General features: G+C 40.2%; 1 protein-coding gene across 1 annotated transcript in view; it reads right to left on the reverse strand.

Moving 5' to 3' along the window:
• The window catches only part of LOC124593760 (cyclin-dependent kinase 2-interacting protein-like), a 117,381-nt gene that overhangs the window by 37,854 nt on the left and 57,740 nt on the right, over positions 1-21,787 (reverse strand). The window contains exon 4 of the mRNA XM_047132111.1: positions 19,005-19,125. Coding sequence (XP_046988067.1) covers positions 19,005-19,125 — 121 coding nt within the window. The remainder of the gene's footprint in view (positions 1-19,004; positions 19,126-21,787) is intronic.

Here is a 21,787-nt window from a genome sequence, read left to right on the forward strand (position 1 = left end):
CTTTACTACGATCTTTTTTATTTAATTAAATATACTTTGTATAGAAATTTTTAAGCATAATGCATCTCTACGATATAAGTAAAATGCACTACTGACCTATAAAGGCACCATACTGAAGTAATTTAAGAAGTAAAACTGAAAATAAAGGACAAAAAAGTTACTGGTCAAAATGACCAGTAGTTTGCTACTAACAGTCCTCCTAATGTTAAAAAGGATATAGTTCTCAATAACATCAGATAAAATTCTTATCTAAAATCAAAGAACACGTTAAAATTAGCATTTTGCTAGGTGGTTGGCAAAAAAAAAAAAAACAGTTTTTTTCATACCTTTTCATAGGTGTTCAATTTGCCCCCTTGAGATACATGGTTTATGTCAATGCAGTGTTCAAATTGTTCCCACACTGCAGTGAGTGTCCGCTTCCACAGCTGCTGTTATGCGATGCCTCAGTTCATTCATTCACTGTTGTTAGTAACGGAGGCACATAAACAGACTTGAGGAGACACCCGCAAGAAATAATCACATACAGTCAGGTCCAGTGACCTCGGACACAGATATCAGTGTGGGAGTGCCCCCACCCTGTTGGTAAATGAAGTCATTCAAGTCAGTCTCCAACTGTGGGAAAAGGAAGTTCTCAAGCATATCAAGATATGTGCTCCCTGTAACAGTGTTCTTGGCGAAGAAGAGTGGACCATACACCTTTTACTGTGGAACTGCACAAAACACATTAAATTTTGGAGAGTGCCTCTCATGTTGTACAATTTCATGTGTTCCGTATCCCATATTCTCACATTCTGATAGTTCATCTTTCCATTTAAATGGAATGGTGCCTCGTCACTAAGCATGTAAGAAAACTTGCCAAGAATAGAATTACGGAACTCCTCACATTCTTGTTTGTCACCTTCACAAAGAGCTTGCAGTAGCTGAATTTTGTATGGTTTCATGTGTAAACGTCGATGCAAAACATGCCAGACATACATTGGAGCCATGTTGAACTGTCGAGCTGCATGGCAAAAGGATTTCTGTGGACTCTTTGTGAAACTATGGCAGATGTGTTCAGTATCTGTGTCAGACACTCGGGGACAGCCCAACAATTTGCCTTTACACAAACAACCTGTTTCTCGGAATTGTTCATGCCTTCATCTAATGCTTTGTGCTGTATGAGGATCCACACCGTACGTAACACAAAAGTCATGCTGAAAACTTATTACTGACCCATACTGCGCAAAACATAGAACACAAAATGCTTTCTGTTGTCCTGACACTGTTTTTACTAAAACTGGAGTGGGTGAACACTGCTGCTACCTACGGGGCACCATGTAAAAGTACTCTATTTAAAATCAGTCAATTGTTTCACATAAATATTGCTTCTTTATTTGTCTATCATAAGTGCTCATGTATATTCATATTGTCAGTCAAATGGGAATTAACATTCTCCATTAACAGGAATCGCCTTTCTATATCTGTTATTTTCATCCTCGTCACTACCACTACTACTACTATTATCTTTTTCGTAACCACTACTGCCACTTTCCATCTTTCTTTTCGCTCCCTTCTCCGATACCTCCAGCTTGTCTTTCACCTTTAGCCCACAGACGCTTGAGTCAGTCACGACCTTGGACACACCTGTAAATATGTCTTCCCCCACGAAATCCAGCTTTTGCCCCTCTTCCGGCCAGCAGGTAGACTGAGCGCACTCGGTCCTACAGGCGGCCACAATGGGACGGACTGGTTCCGGCGGCGGGCTCTTTGTGGCCCACGCGAATGCTCAGTCGCTAACGGCTCACTTCGACGAGTTCTGTTACCTGTTCTGCCAATCGCTGTTCCATATTATCCTTGTCTCTGAAACTTGGTTGAAACCAAACATTTCTTCCGACGCTATCCGAATCACTGGTTACTCTCTCCTAAGGGCAGATTGTGAAACACGGCGCGGGGGTGGTGTGGGTGCCTATGTTCGCTCTGATCTGAGACCTACTATACTATGCACATCGGATGCAAAGGGTGAAGGAGAAGCAGAGTTCTTGTTTTTCGAAATAAATACATCAAATCAGAAACTGCTAATTGGTGCAATCTATAAACCTCCAAACGTTGGTGCTATGTCCTCCTTTCAGTCTGACCTGTCCTCGCTCGTGGCACTGTATGAATACATAATCATTATGGGCGACACAAACATCGACTTGCAGTTAAAATCTCCCTCTGCAGAAAAACTAAGGAGACTGTTCCACTCCAATGATATGAGTTTAACACCGCTGGACCCACACAGCCACACAGCCATACACTCATAGATATAATAGCAACAAAGTGACCAGATAAAATAATTCGTGCCAATCAGACATCTGCTCCAGGACTCTCTGCTCATGACGTGATATTCTTAAATTACTCAGTGCATACTACCAAAGAAAAATCTCACCTGGTAACCTACAGAAACCTAAAAAATGTTAACCATGACACTCTTCAAAAGGATTGCTCAGACATCCCTTGGCATGATATAAGCAATGAACCGACTTTACACGGAAAAAATTGGGGAATTATGTCGCAAAATTATTGCACTGTATGATAAACATGCTCCTCAACGCACTGTCAAGGTAAAGAGAGCTCCCGCTCCGTGGCTCACCACTGCATTATGCCAGTTAATGAATAAATGTGATGCTGCACATAGGGCCTTCAAGCGTAACCAAACTCCCGAGGCATACGAAGCTTATAGGAAACTCCGAAATAGAACCAAGCAAAGCGTGAGGAATGCCAAAATGAGACATGCCCGCTCTGTCGTATGCGGCATATCAAAACCTGCTGCACTGTGGAAAAAGCCGCGCAGTCTCGGTATAGGGAAGCGAAGATCTGACGCTGTTTAGCAAGCATCTGCAGAAGAATTTAACGATTTCTTCTCAACAGCTGTAAACTGCCACGCAGTGACAAATTACCAGCCCCAAGATATCAATCTCTTGAGAGACAAGTTTTTCCTAAAACATGTCACTACCAGCACAGTACACAAGGCAATTATGAGAATCTCTTCCGAGGCAGTAGGAAATGATGGAGTGAGCATTGGCATGATTAAGAACGTCGTAGACACTATTACTCCAGTTATCACAGACATCTTCAACCTGTCTCTTGTCAGTAGTACATATCCTACTGAGTGGGAGCAAAGTTTAATTCAACCTATACCCAAGACTGACAACCCTAAGTTGCCAGGTGACTACAGGCCGATCAGCATACTACCTGCAATATCTAAAGCCCTAGAATACATCGTCCATGAAAAGCTGACGGATTACCTCAAAACTCATAACATCCACGACAAATATCAGTCAGGCTTTCGAAAGCACCATAGTACAGCAACTGCATTAATCAAAGTAACTGATGACATTAAACATGCTATGGACAGACGTGAAGCTACCATCCTAACACTGCTTGACTTTAGCAAGGCTTTTGATACAGTTGACTTTGATATATTACTAATTAAAATGAAGGAACTGAATTTCTCAAACAGTGCAATACACTGGTTCGACAGCTACCTCAAAAACAGGAGTCAACAAGTCATTCGTGGGTCTGGAGTTCCCCAAGGCTCCGTCCTTGGTCCATTACTCTTCTCACTGTACATTAATGATATTTCTTCAGTGATTCACTCCTGCAACTACCATCTATATGCCGACGACATCCAACTGTACATAAGTGCAAGCCCCAAGAACATTGCTGATGCAGTAGCGAGTATGAATGCAGATCTTTGCTCTGTTTCTCAATGGGCACAGAACCTAGATCTGAAACTGAACCCCAAGAAATCCCAGGTCATACTTATATCTCATCCAAAGTTAATCAGTCGGTACTTTCGCGAAATAGTCCCTCAAATACTCCTCAATGGTACCCAACTAACATACAAAAAAACAGTAAAAGACCTTGGAATAATCTTGGATGAACACCTAAACTGGGAAGAACAAACAGTCACAGCTTGCCGGAAATCGCTCTCCTCCCTACATGAAATTCAAAAATTTAGAAAAATATTTCCAACCCATGTTAAACAAAAATTAGTCCAAACACTAGTCTTGCCTAATCTTTACTACTGTGATGTAGTTCAACATGGCACAAATAGTGAAAATTCGAGATGCCTCGAGTTAGTGATGAATGCTTGCGTTAGATACATATGCAATATACGGCTGTATGATCATATCAGTCCTTCATACTCCCAGCTAGGTTGGATACGCCCACATAAGGCATGCGATCTCCACACGATGTGCTTACTTCATAGATTTCTTAGCCACTGGTGCCCCCAATACTTACCTTCTCACATCAAACACCTACCATCATTCCACAACCACAATACCAGATCTGACACGTCTAGCATCTTGGCTGTACCTATACATAACACGAAATCTTTCTCCGTGTCATTCTCCATCTTAGCCATACGACTATGGAACGCGCTCCCCTGTGATCTGCGTCTTATCCAGAACCACTCAACATTCAAGAGGGAACTCAAGACTTACATATTAGGGACGGTATAGCCACCATTGTTGTGCCCCTCTCATCTTTTTCTTTCTCCTCTCCATCATAGCTTCGAATTTTACCATTCTATTTCTCTTCCTCTAACCTATCTACCTCTTCTATATCTCTTTCACCCCATTCTATCATCTTATGTCTCTGCTTGATGAGAATAACTCACAAGCTGCAAGAATATAACGAGTCAATTCCCAACTAGCAATAGGACTGACATTCATAAAATAAAAATATGTTTACTTTCATATACATAGTCATTACTATTATTATGATTATTATTCTTGATTGTTATAATTATTTTTTGATTGTTATAATTATCATTGTACTACTTTTATAATCTCTATTTTTTTCTTTAACATTAATACTGTATAACATGTTATATGTCCTTAATGTTCTGTAGAAACTGAAATTCGTTGAATCTGAGTATGCCTGGTTAGGTGTAAGAGAGGGCCTGAAGGCCCTAATCTCGCCAGGTAAAATAAATGCATAAATAAATAAATAAAATTCAAAGAGTTTGCATTTTCCAACAGCATGTTGTTCATGCACATATTTCAAATAACATAACAGTTATGATTTTTTAAATTCGGATTATTCTGTGTGATACATCCTGTATTTGTGTCAGCTTAGATTGAAATAAGAAACCTACTTTACAAAAGAGGACAAGTTAATTTCTAAAATTACAGCTCTTATGACAATTAATTAAAGTAACCTTTTCTCTTGTTTTGCAAGCTATTGAATTAACAATTAAATTCTTAAACAGACATAGTAAAGGGAACTGCATTTAGACATTGTAAAGGTTATGTGTCTAGGTCTTTTTTGTGTTTTGGATATCACAGTATAAAATAAATCCATGTTGACATCAAGCTGAATGCAGAGTGTCCATCATTAAAGTACCAGTTTCAGATCACTGTAAAAAGGGAATCACTGCTCAGAATGACACCAAATTTGAATAGCAAAACTTTTTGCTGAAAATACCTCATTCTTATGTTTTTTACGGTGGAAAATCCAAATATGATACTCAAAAAACTGTATCACCCACCATTTCTTCACATTTTACAGTTAAATTTATTAAATTAAGCAATTTTTAAAGAATTTCACAGTTTTTATATAGTTAAAACAATTTAAAAACGAGGTGTACTGAATGTAGAGGATGTTGGTAGCACTGCTGAAAAATATTTGCTGGCAAAAACGGTCGATTCTATTTGTGGTAACAGATGGTGTTTTGTTTACTGACAACCTAACCTCACATTCCCGTTTCCTGTACATGTCCTCAGTACAATGTCTAATCGTGGTTGTAAAAACTCTGCTGACAGTTTTTGTTATATTTGTCGTGAATTCGTGATTAAAAAACACGAAAGAAACATTACAGACTTTCTGAAAAAGGTTTTTCTATCATACCTTGGATTTATACTTGGTGATCAAGATAAATCTTTGGTGCCACATAATGCATAGTTCAAAAAGGAGAAAAATGTCTTTCGATTTGCTGTTCCTATGAGATGGAGGGAGCCAAGAAATCATTCCAATGATTGCTACTTTTGCAGTGTTGATATTATACTGGTCATGATTCGAAAAACAAGAAGGCAATGAGCTACCCTAACATTCCATCCACCATACGACCAGTAGGGTATGGTGTAGATTTGCCGGTTCCTGAACCACCAAATGATTTGAATTCTATTCCAACAGAAGTATTTTCTGGTGTACAATCTGATTTCGATGAACCAGATGATGATGAATTCCACTGTAATACAGGAAGTCTAGAGCGCAAATTGTTTACCCAGACCGAGCTTAATGATTTGGTTAGGGATCTGGTCTTAACAAAAGAAAAATCTGTATTGCTTGGCTCTAGATTAAAAGAAAATTTATTGGCAGTTGGAACCAGCATATACACGGATCAAAAAAAGTTTTGCATCACCTCAGTTCCCAGAATTCCTGACACGTGATGTTGATAGTGGATATTGTATCACAGACACAGTCCCTTTGACTGTGGAGAGATGTCACTAACCCACCGAAAGGTGTAAACAGCGATGCATGAGCAATGCCTATTAGACAGGGGGGGGTCCGACAGCCAATCAGTTCCAGTCATTCCACCAGGAAGGAGGTACACGACTCGTGTTGTCTGTAGTTCAACCATGACTAGACAGTCAATACCTTGGTTCGATCGCATTCGCATTGTTACTTTGTGCCAGGAAGGGCTCCCAACAGGGGAAGTGTCCAGGCGTCTCAGAGTGAACCAAAGCAATGTTGTTCGGACATGGAGGAGATACAGAGAGACAGGCTGCCCAAGGGCTACTACTGTAATGGATGACCGCTACCTATGGATTATGGCTCAGAGAGACAGCAACACCACCGTGTTGAACAATGCTTTTTGTACAGCCACAGGACGTCGTGTTACAACTCAAACTGTGCACAATAGGCTACATAATGTGCAACTTCACTCCCGACGTTCATGGTGAGGTCCACCTTTGCAACCATAACACCATGCAGCATGGTACAGATGGGCAAAACAACCGACTGTACCACTCAGGATTGGCATCACATTCTCTTCACCGATGAGTGTTGCATATACCTTCAACCAGACAATCATTGGAGACGTGTTTGGAGGTAACCCAGTCACGCTGAACACCTTAGACACACTGTCTAGAGAATGCAGCAAGGTAGAGGTTCCCTACTGTTTTGGGGTGGCATTATGTGGGGCTGAATGCATCCTCTGACTGATTGTGCAACCATATTGGCGATGCATTAGTCTTCATGGACGACAATTCGTGCCCCCATCGTGCTCATCTTGTGAATGACTTCCTTCAGGATAACAACATCGCTTGACTAGAGTGGCCAGCATGTTCTCCAGACATGAACCCTATCAAACATGCCTGGGATAGATTGAAAAGGGCTGTTTATGGATGACGTGACCCACCGACCACACTGAGGGATCTACCCCGAATCGCCATTGAGGAGTGGGGCAGTATGAACCAACAGTGTCTTGATGAACTTGTGGACAGTATGCCACGACGAATACAGGCATGCATCAAATCAAGAGGACGTCTTACTGGGTATTGGAGGTACCTGTGTATGCAGTAATCTGGACCACCAACTCTGAAGGTCTCGCTGTATGGTGGCACAACATGCAATGTGTGGTTTTCATGAGCAATAAAAAGGGCAGGAATGATGTTTATGATGATCTGTACTCCAATTTTCTGTACAGGATCCGGAACTCTCGGAACCGAGGTGATGCAAAACTTTTTTTGATGTGTGTACATGTATAGAAAGAGAGAGAGCAGAAATTTTCCAAGGTTTTTCAACAAGAAGGTGATTTAGTGTACTGCTCAGACATTCCCGATCTGATGAATGAGTTTGGTATTGAATACAAACAGGAAGACTGGAGGCTGTTTATTGATTCATCCAAAACTAGTTTAAAGGCTGTTTTATCACACAATAGTAACATGTATGCACCTATACCTGATGGACATTCTGTATATATGAAAGAAAGCTGTGAAAACCTAGAAATAGTGCTAAATAAAATAGGCTAGTCCGCTCATGGTTAGATGCTATGTGGCAATCTAAAAGTAACATGCATGGTCCTTGGTCAGCAAGGTGGTGGTGTTGTGGTCTTCAGTCCTGAGACTGGTTTGATGCAGGTTTCCATGCTACTCTATCCTGTGCAAGCTGCTTCATCTCCCAGTACTTAATGCAGCCTACGCCCTTCTGAATCTGCTTAGTGTATTCATCTCTTGGTCTCCCTCTACGATTTTTACCCTCCACACTACCCTCCAATGCTAAATTTGTGATCCCTTGATGCCTCAGAACATGTCCTACCAACCGGTCCCTTCTTCTTGTCGAGTTGTGCCCAATTCTATTCAATACCTCCTCATTAGTTATGTGATCTACCCATCTAATCTTCAGCATTCTTCTGTAGCACCACATTTCGAAAGCTTCTAGTCTCTTCTTGTCTAAACTATTTATCGTCCACGTTTCACTTCCATACATGGCTACACTCCATAAAAATACTTTCATAAACGACTTCTTGACATTTAAATCTATACTCATTGATAACAAATTTTTCTTCTTCAGAAACGCTTTCCTTGCCATTGCCAGTCTACATTTTATATCCTCTCTACTTCGACCATCGTCAGTTTTTTTGCTCCTCAAATAGCAAAACTCCTTTACTACTTTAAGTGTCTCATCTCCGAATCTAATTCCCTCAGCATCGCCCAACTTAATTCGACTACATTCCATTATCATCGTTTTGCTTTTGTTGATGTTCATCTTATATCCTCCTTTCAAGACACTGTCCATTCCATTCAACTGCTCTTCCAAGTCCTTTGCTGTCTCTGACAGAATTACAATGTCATCAGCGAACTTCAAAGTTTTTACTTCTTCTCCATGAATTTTAATATTTACTCCGAATTTTTCTTTTGTTTCCTTTACTGCTTGCTCAATATACACATTGAATAACATCGGAGAGAGGCTACAACCCTGTCTCACTCCCTTCCCAACAACTGCTTCCCTTTCATGCCCCTCAACTCATATAACTGCCATCTGCTTTCTGTACAAATTGTAAATAGCCTTTCGCTCCCTGTATTTTACCCCTGCCACCTTTAGAATTTGAAAGAGAGTATTCCAGTCAACATTGTCAAAAGCTTTCTCTAAGTCTACAAATGCTAGAAATGTAGGTTTGCCTTTCCTTAATCTTTCTTCTAAGATAAGTCGTAAGGTCAGTATTGCATCACGTGTTCCAATATTTCTACGGAATCCAAACTGGTCTTCCCCAAGGTTGGCTTCTACCAGTTTTTCCATTCATCTGTGAAGAATTCGCATTAGTATTTTGCAGCTGTGGCTTACTAAACTGATTGTTCGGTAATTTTCACATCTGTCAACACCTGCTTTCTTTGGGATTGGAATTATTATATTCTTCTTGAAGTCTGAGGGTATTTCACCTGTCTCATACATCTTGCTCACCAGATGGTAGAGTTTTGTCAGGACTGGCTCTGCCAAGGCTGTCAGTAGTTCTAATGGAATGTTGTCTACTCCCGGGGCCTTGTTTCGACTCGGGTCTTTCATTGCTCTGTCAAACTCTTCACGCAGTATTGTATCTCCCATTTCATCTTCATCTACATTCTCTTCCATTTCCAGAATATTGTCCTCAAGTATGTCGCCCTTGTATAGACCTTCTATATACTCCTTCCACCTTTCTGCTTTCTCTTCTTTGCTTAGAACTGGGTTTCCATCTGAGCTCTTGATATTCATACAAGTTGTTCTCTTTTCTCCAAAGGTCTCTTTAATTTTCCTGTAGGCAGTACCTATTTCCTGTAGGCAGTATCTATCTTACCCCTGGTGAGATAAGCCTCTACATCCTTACATTTGTCCTCTAGCCATCCCTGCTTAGCCATTTTGCACTTCCTGTCGATCTCATTTTTGAGACGTTTCTATTCCTTTTTGCCTGCTTCATTTACTGCATTTTTATAGTTTCTCCTTTCATCAATTAAATTAAATATTTCTTCAGTTACCCAAGGATTTCTACTAGCCCTCGTCTTTTTACCTACTTGATCCTCTGCTGCCTTCACTATTTCATCCCTCAGAGCTGCCCATTCTTCTTCTACTGTATTTCTTTTCCCCATTTGTGACAACTGTTCCCTTATGCTCTCCCTGAAACTCTGTACAACCTCTGATTTAATCAGTTTGTCCAGATCCCATCTCCTTAAATTCCCACCTTTTTGCAGTTTCTTCAGTTTTAATCTACAGCTCATAACCAATAGATTGTGGTCAGAGTCCACATCTGCCCCTGGAAATGTCTTACAATTTAATACCTGGTTCCTAAATCTCTATCTTACCATTATATAATCTATCTGATTCCAGGATTCTTCCATGTGTACAACCTTCTTTGATGATTCATGAACCAAGTGTTAGCTATGATTAAGTTATGCTCTGTGCAAAATTTTACCAGACGGCTTCCTCTTTCGTTTCTTTCCCCCAATCCATATTCACCTACTAGGTTTCCTTCTCTCCATTTTCCTACTCTCGAATTCCAGTCACCCAGTCACCAGCAAGGTAGCTTTACCAAATTTCCATGTTTCTTGTGTGAGTGGGAGAATAGGGCTAGGGATCAACACTGGTGCAGAAAGAACTGGCCTGAGAGGGAGTCTTTAAAACCTGGTGAGAAGAACATTCTACGCACAAACCTTGTAGATCCAAAACCCGTACTCCTACCACCTCTACATGTAAGTTAGGCCAAATGAAACAGTTGGTAAAGGCTTTGACTAAAGATGGACCATGTTTTAAGTATCTCTGCCAAAAGTTTCCACACCTTTCAGAAGCTAAACTAAAAGAAGGAGTCTTGGTCGACCTGAAATTAGAAAATTGACGTTTGATGTTAACTTTGAATCCACAATGACCTTAAATGAGAAAGAAGCATGGTTATCATCATTCAAGCAAGTCATTACAAAGTTCTTAAGACATGAAAAAAACCCCAGAATGTTTCTATTATAGCTACAATGTTAAGTTTAAAACTTTAGGATGTTTGTGAGGAGCAAGGAGGGCGTTTTCACAAGGACATTAAAGTGTCGGAAAAATGCTACCAAGGCCGCTTGAACACCAACATGATGGGGGACTACTGTTGGTCACTTCTCTGAGAAGTTCAGCAAGCGACTCATCATAGAAAAAGCTACATAAGAAGCTTCAGAGAAAAAAAGAGAAAGAAAATACAACCCAATTCCAGCTGACAAGTGAAACCTCTATTAACATGTATCATTGTTTTAAGTAGCTTACTGTAAATACAAACCATGTGTTTCATTAATGTCCTCATTTACCGTATAGCATAGGATTTTTATACTATATAATAAAAAGCATATTTCTCGAAAACTATGGGTAATACAAAAGAAAACTATGGCTAGATTTGGATTCAGCTCATAAAAATCTATAAAGATCAGCTATCAAAGTAAAAAAAAGTTTTCCAAAACATTTTTTCGTTGGCCTGTGTTATTGATGCAGGGGGAAACATTATGGGGAAAAAAGCTGAGCAACAGATGGCGCTGTAAACATCAGAATACGCGTACCAACACATGTGTGGCACACAGAAGCTGTTTCTCAGTTTGCTTTTGAGACGCCCAATATGACTGTCTCCATGAAGGATCACACGCTGCTCATAAAGCTTTTTTACAGGAACAGTGACTGTGAGCCAGTGGCCCTGCAGAAGTTCCAGACACTCCTGGATATGAAAAAACGTACTGACCTGTTGTCTGCTGATGATCTGGAGAAATATGATTACAAAATTCGAAAAAGACAGGTTCCTTTGAAGTGCAATGTGGCAATGTGAGGAAAGCAGTTGATCTGATGTCTGTCAAAGAAGTGTGTACAGCACTGGAGGAGGGGTTGAGCAGTGGTGTGCTAACATGTAGTGCACAGGTAATTGCCCAAATGCCTATGAAAAATCCTGCATTACTATTCATACAAAATCACCCATGTTCAGGACTTGCTTCCTGCTGACCTGCCAGCAAGACAAATGTTTGCTCTGGAATGTTTTCTTGTGTGGAAATGGGAATCAGTGGCCACAGAACATTCTATAGACAGACAAAGCCCATTTCCATGCCCATGGACAAATCAATATGCAGAACATGGGCAAGAGAAAATCCACACGCACATCACCTGGTACCATTTCAGTCTATAAAGGTGACTGTGTGATGTGGGTTGAGGGTATTATCTATTGTAGGGGCATATTTTTTTGAGGAGATGAGTCCAGTGGGTCCCGTTACCTGTACCACCACTGGGAAGTACTAGGACACTATTTTCCACACCAATATAATGCCAACCCTTCATCAGCATGGATGTGTGGATAGGATATTTTTGTGCAAAATCAGCCTCCTCCGCACAGTGCACAGACAGTGAAGTTTGCCGCAGCAGAAGCATTTCAGAAATGTTGGAGTTATCATCCGTTACTTTCTTACAGCCTGGTGGTCAGTATCACCTGATCTTAATCCGTATGACTTCTGGCTGTGGGGTTGTCTGAAGATGTTGTGTTCAGTGCTTTAGTTACGACTGTAGCTGATCAGAAGGCAGACAATGCCCAACGCATTCTGAACCTGGATTCCTCTGTCATTTGCAGTCGAACCCATTTACCTCAAGACACTTACAGTGACATCTGTTGGCAAAATTTTCATTAATTTTATTTATTTATTTATTTGTTCCTTGGCATGTCCCCCTGAGTCAATAATATACTGTTCAAATCTGATGTAATTCTGAGCAGTGGTTCTCTTTCTACACCATTTTGAAACTGGAACATTAATTACAGACACCTTGTATACAGAGAGAAAGAAGTTTATAAAACCTCACTTCAAATACATGTAAATTAACATTCCACTAAAAGGTGTGAAAAATAACAAAAGAAACCCATTAGAAGTCCTGGCAGAAAATACCAGGGCACCTACATCCATCCAGTACATGCTTTTCTGAATCAATGTCTATAACTACATTGTACTGCTTCCTAATTAGAAAGAGTTGTTTTGCCAACATGTTATCCTTAGGTGCACTGTTTATAGTTTTACAATAATGTTTCATTCTGCATAGCAGTATCCAATGTCTCAGAATGATTTTGCAAAGATTGTTAACATTTCACATTTTGGAGACAAACAAATTATTGTCACTGTTGGCCTAACACTAATCAAAGCTACACAAGGATAAGAGTATGTGCTACTTACTCAATTTACGCAGGTAAATTAAGAGAAAGAATTTAGACAAGACACATCTTTCAAGTGTTTGTATAAAACTATAGACATTTATGGGTATGCAGTGTTTGCCAAAGATTGCAAATAGTCAGCATGTTATATTAGTCATACAAATACTGTGTTTAACCAAGAATAAGATGACCTGAGTATGAGACGATCTCTTTTTTACCCTGAGAAAAAAAATTTTTTTTAACGTATTTTGACTAATCAGAGTTACAAACTGTCAACATTTTGATAGTACAAGGAGAAACGAAATAAATGAAAAGAAATGGTTTACATTAATTTTATCTTCACCTCCTTTTTTGCTTCCTATCAAAGCCAATTGTATGTCACAGTATTTTTTAATAACAATAATAGTAATAATGGTGGTGATAGCAGCAGCAGCTACAGCAGTACTAGTGGTAAATAATAATAATAATAATATACTTGAGAGGTACCCCATGAAAAATGAGTGAGCTTAGAGCAATGAAACTTTGTGGAAACATTTGTAAGGGATGAGAAATAACAAACGTTTGAAAGAAACACATTTTAATTTTCACATGATTTGGTTTTATCCAAATGTGTTGCAGAATAACAGAGTAACCTCACACGCAATGTGTGGTGAAACTACATTGTGCATCAAAACAGTTGAGGCTTAACCACCTCTCTTCCACAGAGCTGGGATCAAAGAGCGCCTCCATAGGCGCCATAGCCATACCTGTGCCTAATGGCAAGTCGTGGCAATAACACTACTAAAAACGCAAATCCTGCGGCACATAGTCTGATCATCATTCCTATAAGTTGGGTATCCATACAGTAAATAGTTTTCTATCTGCACTGTCTCAATTAACTAAAGTTTAATAATTATTACAACCACATTGTTTTTCTATACTCAAGCAGCAATGTAATTTATAATCTTGTCTGTCACAAATATTTAGCTGTTTATTCCAAATAAGTTGAGATTTCTGAGTTGGAGGTTTGAGTAGGACCTAATAGCACAGCTTAAATTGCTGCAAGTGAAACGGGCATCAATAAAATTTATAATCCTGGTTGTCAGAAACATTTGGTTATTTCTTCCAAATATGTTACGATTTTCAAGGTTCTAATTATGCTGGGACATGAGAATAGCTTTTTTTTCTTAATACATAGCAAATTTCACATCCATGAGAGACAACTTGACAATATTCCTTTGTTTATTGCTTCCAAACATGTCGTCTGCCCATAGTGCTCCCAGTTGCTGCTTAGAACCTGCGGCTGACACACACTCTTTCACTTCCACCATACCCAATTGTTTTTGAGTCATCAGTCTTCCGATTGATTTGATGCAGCCTGACATGAATTCCCCTCCTGTGCTAACATCTTCATCTTAGAGTAGAACTTGCACCACACATATTCAATTATTTGTTGGATGTGTTCAGATCTTTGTTTTCCCCTACAGCTTTCACCCTCTACAGTTCCCCCTAGTGCCACAGAGATTATGCCCCAATGCCTTAACATATGTTCTATCATCCTGTCCCTTATTGTTGTCAGTGTTTTCTGTATGTTTCTTCCATCACTGATTCTGCGGAGAACATCCTCATTCCCTGTCTTATCTATCCATCTGATTTCGAACATTCTTCTGTAGCAACACATGTCAAATGCTTAGATTTTTTTCTGTTTTCATTATTTAGAACTATACAATACTGTGCACCAAATGTACATCTTCAGAAATTTCTTCCTCCAGTTAAGGCCAATGTTTGATATTAATAGCCTCTTCTTGGCAACGAATGTCCTCTTTGCCTCTGTTAGTCTGCTTTTTATGTCCTTGTTGTTTCGTCCGTCTTGGGAAATTTGTTTCCAATGTAGAAGGATTCCTTACTGCTTCTACTACCTGATCCTCCATTTTAATATGAAGTTTCTCGCTATTCTTATTTCTGCTACATCTCATTACCTTTTGTCCTTTTCCAGTTTACTCTCAGTGCATACTGTGTACTCATAAGACTGTTTATTCCATCCAACAGATCCTTTAATTCTTTGTGACATTCACTGAGGATAATAGTGTCATCCCTGCATCTACCATCGATATCGTAACACTATGAATGTTAACCTCACCTTAAAAATTTTCTTTTTTTTCCTGTTATTTCTTCTTTGATGTGTGTACTGAGCAGTAGGGGGCAAAAGACTACTTTTCAATCCAAGCGCTTTGTTCTTCGTCTTCTAGTCTTATTGTTCCCCATTGGTTCTTTGACATATTATATATTACCTATTTTTCCTTATAGTTTACTCCTGTTTTTCTCAAACTTTTGAACGTCTTACACCCTTTTACACTGTCCACGCTTTGTCAAGGTCGATGAATGCTATGAGTCTCTCCTGATTTTTCTTCAATCTTGCTTCAGTTATCAAAGACAACTAGATAACTGCCTCTCTTGTATCTTTACCTTTCCTGAAGCCAAACTGATCATCATCTAATGGCTCCTGTTTTCTTTTCCATTCTTTTGTGTGTTATTCTTGTATACTAGTGGCGTAGGTTTGTTCATGTTTAAATTCAATTCACTTCCAACTACAAATGAAGTCAGCCAAATTGCAGTTTAAACATGGTAGCTGTTCATAAAATGGCCAAAGTACATGGTATATGTTCTTGTGGTTGGCAACACAACAAAATCAGCATGTATAATAAAACTTGTTCTCTGTGAGCAGTCTTTCCAATCATATCACAATCTCCGAAATGTGAACCACTCACAGTACAAAGGTGGTGCAAATGAACAATAAAATTTTCCATCACATCCTGTAGTGCCCCAATGGAAATGGATTTAGATGTTGCATATATCACTAATTCAAGCTTGTCTAGTGTGGTGAGATGATTCTGGTAAACAATGTCTTTCAATGTGCCAAACGAAAGATAGGCAAAGGAGTCAGATCAGGTGAATATGGAGGCCAATTCATCCCTGCCCCAGTGAATTTGCAATAATCCAATCCGCTGACTCTTGTCCTGAAGTATTCATCATGAAAGCAAAACATCTGTTATGTGTCATGTAGTCTGTCCCCCATCTTGCATGAACCACTCAGTGCCTCGTCAGTCCTCCAACACTAGCTGTGTGGTGACAAATTGTTCCAAAATTGCAACGTAACATTCAGTAGTGGTCATTTCTCACATGCAAAGAGGACTAATAATGCCTCTGATGCGTACGGAAACCCAAACAATAACTTTTGGAGACCACTGTGGTTTCACTTCACATAAGTGGAGATCTTTGGAATCTCAAAATTGCCAGTTTTGTGTATTCACAACTCCTTCAGGTGTAAGTATGCTTCACCTGTGAACCAGATTCAGCCAACATCAAATCCTCGATTATCAATCATTGTGAGACCTGGTTTGCAAAGTCTGCCCTCTGTCACAGAGCCCATATGGTGGCTTTGGATTTTGAATGGAAACATGTGTAGGCTCTGTCTCAGCATTTTCTGTGTGCTGCTTCAGACCAGTCTCTGCTGCCATTTTACGGACATATTTCTTTGGATTTTGGTGAATAATTCTAAAAAGTGTGATGACACTTTCAAGAGTAACTACAGTTTGCCAGAATTTAACAATCCACGCTAGATCATCAGTCATGCTACATGTTTGTTGGAATTTGGTGAAGGTCTTTTGCATGGTATTCACTTGGGTCCATTTGGAACATAAAATCATTCTTGAAAACTGTGCCTTGTTGCCATAGAACCGTGTTGTAACCTGTGGTATGCTAGTACCAGAAAAACATGTTGTTCAATGGAATACACGATTTCAATCTCTTTCTTTGGTACACTAACCTCCTTTCACATTTCAACAGTGGACCTGATCCCTCTGAGCTGCAGTGCACTAATAGCAGGCACTACATGTTGTGATTGCAGCACCATCTCTTAACAGATTTTTGAACTACACTCCTGGAAATGGAAAAAAGAACACATTGACACCGGTGTGTCAGACCCACCATACTTGCTCCGGACACTGCGAGAGGGCTGTACAAGCAATGATCACACGCACGGCACAGAGGACACACCAGGAACCGCGGTGTTGGCCGTCGAATGGCGCTAGCTGCGCAGCATTTGTGCACCGCCGCCGTCAGTGTCAGCCAGTTTGCCGTGACATACGGAGCTCCATCGCAGTCTTTAACACTGGTAGCATGCCGCGACAGCGTGGACGTGAACCGTATGTGCAGTTGACGGACTTTGAGCGAGGGCGTATAGTGGGCATGCGGGAGGCCGGGTGGACGTACCGCCGAATTGCTCAACACGTGGGGCGTGGGGTCTCCACAGTACATTGATGTTGTCGCCAGTGGTCGGCGGAAGGTGCACGTGCCCGTCGACCTGGGACCGGACCGCAGCGATGCACGGATGCACGCCAAGACCGTAGGATCCTACGCAGTGCCGTAGGGGACCGCACCGCCACTTCCCAGCAAATTAGGGACACTGTTGCTCCTGGGGTATCGGCGAGGACCATTCGCAACCGTCTCCATGAAGCTGGGCTACGGTCCCGCACACCGTTAGGCCGTCTTCCGCTCACGCCCCAACATCGTGCAGCCCGCCTCCAGGGGTGTCGCGACAGGCGTGAATGGAGGGACGAATGGAGATGTGTCGTCTTCAGCGATGAGAGTCGCTTCTGCCTTGGTGCCAATGATGGTCGTATGCGTGTTTGGCGCCGTGCAGGTGAGCGCCACAATCAGGACTGCATACGACCGAGGCACACAGGGCCATCACCCGGCATCATGGTGTGGGGAGCGATCTCCTACACTGGCCGTACACCACTGGTGATCGTCGAGGGGACACTGAATAGTGCACGGTACATCCAAACCGTCATCGAACCCATCGTTCTACCATTCCTAGACCGGCAAGGGAACTTGCTGTTCCAACAGGACAATGCACGTCCGCATGTATCCCGTGCCACCCAACGTGCTCTCGAAGGTGTAAGTCAACTACCCTGGCCAGAAAGATCTCCGGATCAGTCCCCCATTGAGCATGTTTGGGACTGGATGAAGCGTCGTCTTACGCGGTCTGCACGTCCAGCACGAACGCTGGTCCAACTGAGGCGCCAGGTGGAAATGGCATGGCAAGCCGTTCCACAGGACTACATCCAGCATCTCTACGATCGTCTCCATGGGAGAATAGCAGCCTGCATTGCTGCGAAAGGTGGATATACACTGTACTAGTGCCGACATTGTGCATGCTCTGTTGCCTGTGTCTATGTGCCTGTGGTTCTGTCAGTGTGATCATGTGATGCATCTGCCCCCAGGAATGAGTCAATAAAGTTTCCCCTTCCTGGGGCAATGAATTCACGGTGTTCTTATTTCAATTTCCAGGAGTGTATTTCAAAACTTCTGTGTATCTATTGTACAAAATTCTTACAGCTTTTGCAATAAACATTGCACTTGTCTATCAACCTTAATTTTCGAGATATTTAATTTTGAAACCAGAAACTCCTTCACTGGACACCTTGTTTTTGCAACTTGGTTCACTGTAAATACTTTGATATTACTGATATGATATTCTTTCACTCGAATACATCTCAAAATTATGCAGCAATTTCAGTAAACATTTACAGTTGTACTTAACATCTCTTTCCTAGCATATCACTGTTGCTTTTAGCATTATTAGAGAAAATGTCAGTTTACTCCAATAAATACATTTTACATCTTTCACTGATTGTGTGATGTATTTTAAGTTGGTTTTTAATTCTCTTCTGAATGTGTAACTTGTTTCCTCTATAGGTATGGCAACTTTGATAGTAGTTTAGCTGTAGTAAATAGTATGATCTGTACACCTTTCACTGCAAAACTACTAGTACCATTTGTGTAAATGTTTTATCTATGAGCTACTTAATTGTGATCCTACCAAACTTATCAGCATCCCATGTCAAGAACAATGGAGTATTATCTTCGTTATGCAATTTCTCCAGGCTAACAACAGCATCCATCTTCTGTGCCACCTCTCTCATTCCAGTCAAAGTTGCATCCTGAAACCAAAAACAGGAATGTATTATTATTACTCTTTCTCCTTTAAATTCACAGAATAGTGATACAAAAAAGAAAGAATTAAATATGACAAAATGTTTTCCATGGTGTGTACAAATAAATTTACACAATAAAATGTGTGTGCCACAAGAAAGCCATTCAACTTAGATTTGAAAATTTGGAATTCATCACCCAAAATTTTGTTCTATTTGGAGCTTATTCAAAATGGAACCTAAATATTGCCCAGATTTCAATAAAATGAACAGCAAATTGTCGTATAAATAAAAATAGATTCTACACTCAAGCGTTTATGGAGTGAATGCCACAGTTTCTTTGGAATGGATCCATATTATTAACTACAAACACCTTGTAGGAGTAAACATACAGGGCTGGCAGAATTAAGTGCAGTTTACAAGACTACAGTAGGTTGCAAAACCACATTATGAAACTTCAATACCGGGCACTATGCATGCATGGCATGCAGTTGCCCAAGTCACTGGCGAATGTTAACAATTTCAGTTTGTTCCACCTTTGGCAATATGAAATTAGTAGTTGTGCATGGTCTGAAATTAGTTGTTGTCTTAGTAGTGTATCAACAAAGCTAAACAAGAAGTAAGAAATGAAGCAGATCGTCTGCTTCTTTGACAACTATGCTATGTATAGGATTTCAATGCTGTTGACTACAAAAATCATCAGTGACATGTTAGTGCACTTGTGGCACTCCTACACAACTTGAATATGGATGAACTGATGACATCTGAACCGAAGAGGAAAATTCATTCAATTAGAAACACACCCACAAATGGATTATGAAAAATACAAGCAAATAAAATATCTGTCCATGGAACCAGCAACATCTATTGTAGAGATTAATATTAATATCGATTTGACAAAAAATGCAATGTGAACAGAATACTTAGGTCTGGAAACAATGCTTAATGTATTATAGTATCTTTCTGCCTTGCCACGTCATTACCTCTATTAAGAAGAAATGTGAACTGTTCTGGTGATGTTCTCTCAGATGATTAAAATAACTTTTCGAGTCTCCCACAAATTTTATGCAGCAAGTTCGCTGAACAACGGGCTGATGTCGCTATTTTATCAACTTATGAATTTATTCCTTTCCTTATATTTTTTCATGCACACAAGTATTAGCTACACAACTACCCGTGCAGCTACCAAAAGTTTCACTTCAGAGATGGCTCAGGCATTCACAAAACAACAAAACTGAAGCATGCACTGGTGTCACTGTGACTACAGTTTTGTTTCACAACCTTTTACCATCAAGTAAACTAGCTGCACACAGTCACAAGCAGGGGAGTGTATGGCATGATGGGTTCATGCCAGGTGGACCACAAGGGAGGGGCAGGGGAGGTGGAAGGGGAAGGAGAGTGTGCAAAGGTTAAATATAAAGGGAATAACAGTGCCCGCCACAATTCAGTACATTAGTAGCACGTGATGAAGTTGGTGAAGTATGTTAAAATATTTGCCAGTCAGGCAGATCATCCACCTGAAAATCTGGGAAGACTTACAGTTGTATACATGGGATTTTATTGCAGCTATAAACCAATATGTTTGCTGTAAGCAACAAGGAGATGTTAACCACTGTTACATTTGCCAAAGGAGTCATATGATCTTTCATACTATTCACAATGACACATCACAATGACACATAGCCCATCTGCCGAAAGTAATTTTTTTGGAGGCCTCCATCATGTTTAGATCAAGATCACTGCTGCAGGTTACAAAAAGCAACAGATCTAGAACAGAATCCAGTGGCACCTATCATTTTATAGCACACTATATCCTATTCATTGTTAAGAATGATCCTGATGTAAAGAAACACATACACCAAGAATAGTCAGTGGTCATAGCACACGTTCGGGTATGGTGTTATGCCACTGGATGTAGACCCTAATTACGTATAACACATTATTTTACATGGCCAGTAATGGAACTTTTAAGATGTTCTAAAGCATTAACAGGCAGCAATGGTTTCTGTGATGAGTGTGCTAAATGTTTACACCATGTATTTCTTATTTCAAATCTCAGGGTACAGTTGCTTTCTTTGAACACTCCTGTGCATAACATTATGGCTACATCCAATTGGTATATGTTGGCTTAGTTTGTAAATACTTCCTCAATTTCTCCTTTAACATGAAATACCGAAACACTAAGTTTTCACCTTCTTGTTAATAAATTTGAGAAACGTGGTATAGTACCATTATAAAAATTGCACAAATCTACAGAGTTGTGGAGTGTAGTGGAGATAGTAACTGAATTGTATATACAAGGTTGTGGGTTTGATTCCGCTCGTAAGTTTTTATTTTTATTATTGTTATTATTATTTCTTTCTTTTCTCAGACGTTATGTCTGGTCAAAAATGGAAAGTGACGCGGACCTTGATCAAGCGTGACTTCCTTTTAACTGTACGGTATATGTTACATTGCATTTAGGAACTTTCGGGTAATTGAACATGTATCAATAATTACGGATTTCTGTACTTGTATACATAAGTTTGGATGTAGCTGTATTGCATTCATGTACTGGTGGATATTGTGTGGTATGACTCCTGTAGTTGATAGTATAATTGGTATAATGTTAACTTTATCCTGATGCCACATGTCCTTGACTTCCTCAGCCAGTTGGATGTATTTTTCAATT

The sequence above is a fragment of the Schistocerca americana genome, chromosome 2 (assembly GCF_021461395.2).
Source record: "Schistocerca americana isolate TAMUIC-IGC-003095 chromosome 2, iqSchAmer2.1, whole genome shotgun sequence".
In the NCBI taxonomy this organism is placed as follows: domain Eukaryota; kingdom Metazoa; phylum Arthropoda; class Insecta; order Orthoptera; family Acrididae; genus Schistocerca; species Schistocerca americana.